Source organism: Oreochromis niloticus, linkage group LG16, assembly GCF_001858045.2.
Source record: "Oreochromis niloticus isolate F11D_XX linkage group LG16, O_niloticus_UMD_NMBU, whole genome shotgun sequence".
Classification (NCBI taxonomy): domain Eukaryota; kingdom Metazoa; phylum Chordata; class Actinopteri; order Cichliformes; family Cichlidae; genus Oreochromis; species Oreochromis niloticus.
This window is the reverse complement of record NC_031987.2, coordinates 23,036,264-23,045,826: the sequence shown is the minus strand read 5'-3', so window position 1 is coordinate 23,045,826 and position 9,563 is coordinate 23,036,264. Positions and strand designations below refer to the sequence as shown.

The window sequence follows — 9,563 nt, the reverse complement described above, 5'->3', positions numbered from 1 at the left end:
CTGATTTGCAAAAATTAGCAATTGTATGGAATCGCTATCAAGATATTTACAAGTATGTAAATATTAAAAAACACAAAAACATCTGCAGAAAAACTTAAAGCACCGTAGTAGTTGTATTACAAAAACCTGGTACTCTTGTTACAGAGCTGCCAGCCCTCTGACACATTCACCACCCACATTTAGTGTCACACAAACATTTACACTTACACATTTTAATGTCAATCTGTCTCATTTCCTGTATCACTTGATTTCTCACAAATAATCAACAGATAAAAAAAACACAGTGTTAATGTATATATAAAAGGGGATGTTGACCCCCTAAACAATAGTTTTAAAAGGCACACTGCCATCATTTAATAAAATCACAACATAACCACATTAGAGAAAGCCTGGAAAGTTACGCTGAAGACAGATTTGCAGTTGTAGTCTCAGAGCTAGCACAAAGATGCTGCGCTGAGAACGTGGTTTATAACCTCACCTGGATGTAATCTGATCCACAAATCTGTTTGCATCAGCTGTGCTGTTTGAAAGCCAAAGAGCAGCGATGTACAACGATAACAACCTGAACTCACTGTTTTGTCTCGTCTGAGTAGGCTGACATAAAAGTGCTCCAACAAGTAATTAACATAACTTTTCACAGCCACCTCTGTACAAACCTGATTTAATCTCTAAACTGCAGGAAGTTTGCTGGTGTGGTATTTGTGAGAAAAGGAGCAAAACAGTGAAGCTGTGGTAAAAATACTTGAAACTAGACAAAATACTTGGAATGTTATCTGATGACCTTTAGTCACCAGGCAGAAATTAATCAGCCATTTAAGTTAACCATCTACGTCACTGTCATACGTACATGCAAAACAACTTCTTTCTTTCTTGGATTTTACGCCGCTGGTTATACAAAACAAGATAGATCTATAAAATTCTGGAAAACATATCTTGTTTTGTTGCTCATTTTTTATAGGTCAAATTATGTTATCAGAAGTCTTTGCATTTACATAAGAGTTAAGTATGAGCCAGAATATATGCATATATTATTGACATATCTGCATTTTGACGCTGTTATCTTCGTACATTTAGTTCAGCAGGAACATGTCTCTTGATGATAGCGTGGTTTCTTTGTTTGCAATAAACACTGAATTTCACACATATAATTGCCAGCTGCTTCATCCTGCTTTGTTTCTGACAGTATGAACATCATGTCAGAATCATGGCCATACATGCAGTCAGATATTTTAAATATGGAGGTTTTTGAGATAAACCTTTATAATAATCCCCACTAATACATGGAAAATTGACAGGTAATGGATGGGTATTTAATTAAAGTTTAGCATGGTGCTGCATGGTGGTGGCCATACTCTAAGTGTGGATTTAAGTGTTTAAGTGTAATGATTCTCTTACTCTGTGTTAGCACTGTGGTAGACGCGCAACATGCTCATGGTGTGTCCTGCCTCTCACCCAGTGATGGCTAGGATAGGCTCCATGATGACTGATGTCAGCTAAGCATTAATAATTGCACGGTTTATGTTACTTTGTCACATGTTGTTGTGACATAAAATGATTAATTTATGAATTAGAAATTGATTTACGTGTGTGTGATAACAACAATATTCTAATGAAACTGGCACAAGTAACATTTTATAGACTCTTATGAATTTTTTTTATAATTCCAAGCATTACTTTTATATGACTCAAGCGTCATTACTGTTTAGTGAGTGTAAAAACGAGAAACACCAAAGGTCACCAAAGGGGAAACAGGGAGTACCACCCAGGCCTTTTAGCACACTGCAGTGGGTCTGAAAGGAGGGGCCTGATGATGAAAGTGTGCAAGTGGGAGCCAGAGTGCTTCTTGGATAGGGTTGAGACAAACCATAATTCACTCTCACATAAAGTACATCATAAGGTCGACCTTTTTTGGTATGAGCTATCACTGCTAACCACTACACCACAGCGCAGCTAACTAATGTGGTCAAAGAAAGAACCTTTTCACAGTGTTTGCGTACAAAAGCCTTCAACTCTGCGCCAACCTGAACAGATATTGAGTTTGCGAATCCTTAAATTTATAAAGCAGTTACTAAAAATAAAATATGATATACTGATATAATGCTGTCTTTAATGTTAAAATAATATATACGTAGTGAATCATCATAAGCCACAAGCTGGGTGTGTTGTAGTATTTCTTTTCAGCCTCTAGAGGGCAGTATAAAACAGCGTAAGAGAGATGGTGATTAACCAAATAAAATGTGCTTCTCAGAGGGGCCATATATCAATTCTAAATGTAGACGGAAGCTACAAAAGAGGATCTAATAATCTTTTTATTGAAATATTACTTTTATGCTTTTACAAAAAATGGCATAGTATAAAATAGATAGTTTAAAAAGAGCAATGGGGGAAGGAGAGAGGTAGTTGATGTCTGGATATCTGTATAGAGAAAGCATAAATGCACTCCTTGTTACTTATACATGTGAATAATTAAACATGTACTATAGAGTTGAATACTGACGCAACCACATGACAAGTATCAAAGAGAGGAAAACATCACACAGACTGTTGTCATAACAACATATTGCAATGAACACAAAGTACCATCTGGTGCGAGATTTTTTTAAGACACATCAAGAGGACAAGCCGATAGATAATTATTTCCCAGGAATAAGAATTAGACTGAATGAGCTGTGATCAAAATGCAGTGCTAAAAAAAAACCAAAATCCACTGACAATAAGAAGAAGTTTAGCATCAAAGCTGACAAATCTGCACGACACAATTATGAATGTGCATCGGGGCGACATATAAAACCTTTTGTGGGAGTCGCAAAAAAAAAACCCTGTGGTGAGTGATGGAAACGCTCTATTTTAAGCCCTGCGAATCAACCAGCGAGGACGTGAACAGAAGAAGTTTTGTTCTCACAAAGTTCTTTGAGTCAAACGTCCCAATTGATAGTTTTTACCACCTTACACACACACACACACACACACATTAATCAGACGCATTAATCTGTATTCAGTCCGGGTCCACGCTGACCTTGAGCGTTTCACCTGAGCTATGCGCTTTGCATCCATTAAGCCGATGTGGTGTAAAACCATCTCCCAGCATCAGCGTGAAGTGTCTATTACCACCGTCTTATTTCCTGTTTATATGGCAACTGCCTCAACATCCTGTTTTTAATTACTTCTCTCCAGCAGCAGATGCTTCTCGCAGCAACCTGCTGTGGATTACTCCCCTGAGAACTAATGTGCTGTGACAGACCCCACTTTTCCAATCAATAACTCGCCCTAAATCTGCCATCTCTCTGCCTGCCAAACACACTCCCACTTCTAATGGCACATCATTTTCTTTAAGGGGGTGTAATTGCAGACTGTGGAAAGCTGTGGTCCTTTTCTGTTCCAACCACGCAGACAGTGTAAAGGAATCTAAAAAAGAGCAGAAACTATAACGCACAGGCGACACAGGAAGTGAAGGGGGCTTTACAGCCTCTTCTGTCTCGCCACCATTACAGTCAAATTCAAAGAGAAAGTATTCACTTCCCTGTTTTGGCCGTGAGAGCTTGGTATTCTGACATCTTCATGAGCTCCATTTGGCTTCATAAACCTGCTGCTGTGAGCTTGTCAAGATGTTTGTTTGATTTTTGTGGTAAGTGCAGCCTTTTATTGTCCAGGCAAAGCTACCTGATCTGTTTCACTTTTAAGCATTGAAGGCTGTAGTATTGGCAGACGTTTTTCCATGGCTTCTTTGTACAGTATGCGTCTTTTGGTGCTACTAAAAATCGATTTACATGATATGTTTGTTTAATTTACATCTTTCTTTCATCTAGATTATGTCTAGGTTGCTGTGGGATATCTAGATTGATAGATATTCTATAATTGTATTTACATACAATAAAAAAGTACGTAGAGTGGAGTACAGTAGAAAAGAAATGGGTAAATGTCAAACAGAAGTCACATGATTTCTTATCAAGGTACTAAATCACTTTCTCGGGGATACAAATCACACTTCCACATTTGACTCTAACCACAGATTGTAGTTAAATTGAACATTTGCTTTCATTTTTCTCTTTGTCTGTTTATTTGGGTGTTTTTTTTTAATTTTCAGTTATAGAAAAGCTCTCTGTTTCGCATGGTACAGCTGCATCGCATTTTAAAAATATATATTCAAATTAACAGCTGCCGCTGCGACCTGTAAGATAAAAATGTCCATATTTAGAAGAAGCCACCATTTCAACTGAGTGTCACTTCTGTAAATCTAATTGTGTCGTTTTAATTCCCGTCTAGAGCAGAAGGTTTGATCGTGCTAAACGTTAGGAAAGACTCTTAGTTTTACAGATTTTCTAAGTTTTATGTTTTGGTCTTTCTTCTCAGATTTTACTCATGTGGATGGATGAGGAACAGATTCAAAACAATCCACATATGTAAGTTATATTTTGAGTTGTTTTGACAGATTATTTTGGTCATAACTGTCACTGTAAAAATACATCTTTAACTTTCTTGTAGCTGATTGAAATTATTCAGCTCCATGTAGCTGATGTACTTTTAGGGATCCACAAGTGGTAGCCAAAGTACGTCCTTTTCAGTACCAAAACCTTTTTGGATGTGTCATACGAATATTAAAAGCACGGCAGCTGCATCAGACATGACCGCATGTGATATATATAAACCAAAATGTTGAAACAAAGGTACTAATGACTGACAACTGAAACAACGCCATTGTCTTTCAGTATGACAGTGGATCTAAACTCCACCAACATGTCTGCAACTATGAGGCCAGAGCAGGGACCAATGGAGTACCGCATTTCAGGCCTGATTTTCTACTGCTTCATCTTCATCATTGGAGTCATGGTTAATTTCACAGCTTTATGGGTGTTTGCCCTAACCACAAAGAAGAGGAACTCAGTCACTATCTACATGATAAACGTGGCACTGGTAGACCTCACCTTCATCCTGCTGCTTCCTTTCAGAATGGTATACCACCACCAGGACTACTGGCCTTTTGGAGATCTTTTCTGTCGAATCATGGGAGCCTTCACCATTTTCTACCCTTGCATGGCTTTGTGGTTGTTTGCCCTCATTAGCACTGACCGCTACATGGCCATTGTCCAGCCAAAGCACGGCAAGGAGCTGAGGAATGTCCCGAAGGCTGTGGTGGGCAGTGTTGGGGTCTGGGTCATGACCATGGGCAGTTCTGTACCATTGCTCTTCTCCCAGCAGGACCCTGACCGGGCCTCTAACTTTACCACCTGCATCAAGATGCAAGACATCATCCACATGCGCCATGACAACCCCGTCAACTTTGTGCGACTTATCTTTTTCTTCCTCGTCCCCATCTGCATAATGATCGGCTGCTATGTCGTCATTGTGGACAATCTGATTCATGGACGCACCTCTAAACTCAAACCTAAAGTGAAGCAAAAGTCCATCCGGATTATCATCACACTCATTATCCAAGTGCTGGTGTGTTTTGTGCCTTTTCATGTGTGTTTGGTGCTCCGTTTGCTGGGGAACGGCACCGACGGAGGGTATAGCACTTGGGCAGTCTTCACCACATTCCTCATGAACCTAAGCACAGTCTTGGATATTATCCTGTACTACATCGTCTCCAAGCAGTTCCAGGACAGGGTGATTAGCGTGATTCTGTACAGGAACTATCTGCGGAGCGTGAGACGAAAGAGCAGGCACACGCACACAGGCAGCATCAGATCAATGAGCAATATGACCAGCGCAATGATATGAAACAGCCACAGTCATTTCAAAATGGGACTGCAAAATGTACTGTGAGCACTTTTGCACAATGTAACACTGAATGCATCGCTGTGTACATGGTTCATTATCAAAGGAATCAAGAACTTGCAATTAATTTCCGAGGTGTAATTTACACTCACAGTATGGGAGTGCTGCTGTTGTGGCAAAAAACATCTGTGTTCAGAGCTGATTGACTCACCCATGAGACTTGAGATGGTTTTTTTTCTTTTTTTGTGCATCTTTGCTTTAGCAGACAAAGCACGAGTGGCTGTGTCTCAGGTGTGATGTGTGCAGGTGAAAATAAAGCTCACATTCATTTAAGACGTAGCACACAGTATCTCAATGTCTGCTTTGTTGTACGTGAACATTGAAACTCTTCTCAACATACTCGCAGCGTCACTGACAGCCTCCACGGGGGTGGGGGGGGGGCGGACTTACAGGAAACAATGGTGGGTTTTTAAGTATTGTCTCTTTGGTTTGCTGTCGTGCGGTGTTTTGAACTTTACCTCTGCAGCAACTCAGTTTCTGCAGAGGCGAAGTGAGCAAATGTTGCCTTTACTGCTGCATGATGTCATGCACACAGGGAGCAACGTTTTTTCAGCTGCATTTAGATTTAGATTTGCATAGAAAAAAGGGAAAGTCCAACCTGTGGTGCAGCACATACTTAGAACACGCCACAAGTTTGGTTAAAATTGTTGTAAGTTTATTGGCCAGATGATGGCAGCATGGCACAGCTACAGCAGATCCCAACAACCCACCAGAGCAGGCCAACACAGTGCTTTCTTGACTTTTGTCAAACAGACTGTGCAGGATTTTTGTTTTCTGTTTTAAAAGTCTTTTTCTTTGTTACATTACATTTATTACATCCAGCTTCACAAAAGCCAACACTTCAGTTTTTCTTCCCTGTGAAACAACCAGTGCGCCTCATTTACACAGAAGTCCTAGCAGCTTTCCGAAACAGGAATCAGACCAAAGCGTGTTTATGGTGCAATGTGAATTGTATTGATTGGATGTTAAATGATTCAGTCGCTTGGAGTGCATTTACAGTAACATGCTCGAGAGATGTCAGGGAGGCTATTCGGTAGATTTAAAGCCACCTTAAGCTTAAAAGAGAGAACCTTTTTTCTGCACGGAGATACTTCAGTGTCAGGTCTCTGCCGCAAAAGTAATTTATTCTCAGTTTCTTCTTCCTCAAATGACAGACAAGGAAATGAGTTAGAAGTGAATGTGTGACAGTTCTGTCTCTGCCAAGTGGCTGTAAGTGGAAGAAATGTGACGATTTTGATAGGTGTCCAGCCCAAACATCACTAAGAATTGATTTTGGTGTGGCCAGTTGTTAAAATAATTGAGTTATTGTTTCTGTCGCGACAACGCAATCTTAATTGGGTTAGACAGTAAGCCACTGTAGCTGGGTAACAGTGTGGTGGCGCTTTCAATTACACAGTAAGAGCACCCTGTGGTGCAATCACAGATAGCAAAGTTATTGCATAGCTGATCACTTGCAAACACAGGCTAAATATACCGCATTAAACTGTGAAAGTCTTTAAAATGTGCCTGATTCTGTTAATGTTCTGAAGATTGATTTTTCACAAGCAAACTCAGCTGTATTCATACTCAGAGTAGTAAAAGGATAAACTGTACTGATGGTCCACGTGGCATTCGGCTGATTGGTTAACAGCATTCAGATGAAGAAGAGGCCAATGTGTATGGCATGAAAGGGTTGGATTTACACTGTCCTAAATAAAAGAAGGCAGACATCAAAATTTCCATCTCGTGGAATTCTGGGAACTGCAGTTCATCATATGGTGATAGTTTTATTGGCTGGTGGACTACAAGTGGATTTATAAGGGAGAGGTCAAAGGTCAAATGAAACATCAGAGGGTTGTCTATGTGTCCCACCTGTTAGACATCAAAGACAAACCAGCCACAGTGCTCACAGCAACTGGCATTTAAAACAATTAAGTTTCCTGTCAAGTCCCTGTGATGAATTATCCGGAAGCTTTACCCGCTGTAATTCTAAATCTTCCCAACAAGTGCCTTTGTTGTAGAGAAATTAATGAAAACAAGATTGTCTTTCATAGGAGCTGATCTAACAGCGCAACAGCCAGCTGCTCTTCTTTGGGAATAAAAACAGTCAGCATTAAACACAGCTCGCACAAAATACTTTTTTTTCTTCTCCTTTCTCTTTTTTTTTCCACCACTCGTGTGGAAAACAAATCAGGCAGCAGGCGCAGTGGCCATCTGTTTTGTTATTTGATATGTGTGAATACATGTTGTAATGACTTTGTTTGTGAATCACTCTGCGCGGCAGAACACACGAGAGCTCTCGAAGTGCTGGAGTGTTCAAAGCTAATCATATAATTGGACACAATAGTCGATGACAAATGGAGACGCTTGGAGCCAGCCAGCTGGGGAAGTGAATATGTAATCATTGTAAAATCATATCATTTTTGCATATTTGAAGACAGCTTAATAGAGTTTGCGTGTCAGCACACTATCAAATGATGATCAGAGACAGTGTTGCTGCATTTGTTTTTCAGATTGTGCTTTTTTATATATTTATCTGTGCCGTGATTAAAAGTGTTTCTAAAGAGCTGGTTTCTGACGCTGCGTGTTCATGTGTGTTCCATTAAATCCTGAAAGTCAAAGCAGATCTGGGAGAAAATACTCCTCTGAATTAGGAGAAAAGAAGGGGTAGTTAGAGCTACAGTTGTACTGTAGCCTGGGGGGATGCATGGAAAGATTGTGCATTTAAAAGATTAACAAAATTCCAATATAACTAAAATATATTCACACCGAGACACCTGCACGCTATCTGCTATAAAGGAAAACGTGAGAAATGGACAAACTGCTGACTGGAAGTATTGCTCAATTGTTGTAATGCCCTTTTTCTGCAACTCCATGTACTAGTAGTAAAAATGAAAGCCACTAAACCAACCTAAATGCTTTGGTTTAGTTTGCTATTTTTAACTGTGACAAATAATGTAAAATAAAATGTTGACTGAATTCAAATTAATGCTGAAACGAAGGTGCGGAGTGGATTTTGTAACAGTTTTGTTTGAAGCAATGTTTTCCACAGTTTTACTATATACCATCAGTCTTCATATTGTTCCCATTAGAGAGCACAAGGACATGAAAGAGGACCTATAATGTTATATAGATACTGTACACATCCAGCCTCAGCTGGGCCTCCTCATCTACTGTATGGCATTAGCAGCCAGCAGCTGCCTGCATTTACATCGTTTAGCGTTTCTCTCAGGGCACTTTAATACGCTGAACCTCTCCCCTGGTAAACTTTACAATAGGATGTTGAAGGATACTTCTGGACTGCCATAGGAAATGAGAGGCACATGTGCGTGGATGTAGCGGTTCAACGGCGGATTCCCCCCTGCGATGCTGAGCTTAAGGGCTGCACAATGAGACTAATGGATTCCTTTTCTGGACAAAACTAGGTTAAGCACATGAGCTATTGTTTTTATCTGTATTTGGACGTGCAATCATATCTTATGAAGAGCAGGAACTGTGTGAGGTATGCACATTAGCAAGGATAGCCTCTCAGAGGTAATCTTTTCCTCTGGCAACTGCAGTCTACTTCTGCATTGTCTTTCGTCTCCATTAAAAGGAGATAATCTAGTGCAAGAGTTTCAAATGCTGCTAAACTGCCTCCAATTGACCCTGTATTTAGCACAAGAAGGAGAGGAAATGTATGGCCTTGATTACAGCTGTGTGTCTATTTTAGCAGACTGTTCTATTGCTGATTCACACACACGGCCAGCCACCATTAAGAACTATAAATAATGTAAGGCCCTCATCTGTGTGTGTGTGTGTGTGTGTGT

The 9,563-nt window shown here is 40.0% G+C and overlaps 1 protein-coding gene across 2 annotated transcripts; it reads left to right on the top strand.

Moving 5' to 3' along the window:
* Positions 1-3,450: 3,450 nt before the first annotated feature.
* gpr18 (G protein-coupled receptor 18) lies at positions 3,451-8,739 on the top strand. 2 transcript variants are annotated; one of them, XM_005475441.4, is made up of 3 exons: positions 3,454-3,625; positions 4,351-4,400; positions 4,707-8,739. In XM_005475441.4, the coding sequence occupies exons 2-3, from the start codon at positions 4,360-4,362 to the stop codon at positions 5,716-5,718; spliced, it is 1,053 nt and encodes a 350-aa protein (XP_005475498.1). In that variant the 5' UTR covers positions 3,454-3,625; positions 4,351-4,359; the 3' UTR covers positions 5,719-8,739. The 2 variants fall into 2 exon arrangements, with proteins under 2 accessions (XP_005475499.1, XP_005475498.1); XM_005475442.4 differs by lacking the exon at positions 4,351-4,400 and having other exon boundaries at positions 3,451-3,625.
* Positions 8,740-9,563: the final 824 nt, after the last annotated feature.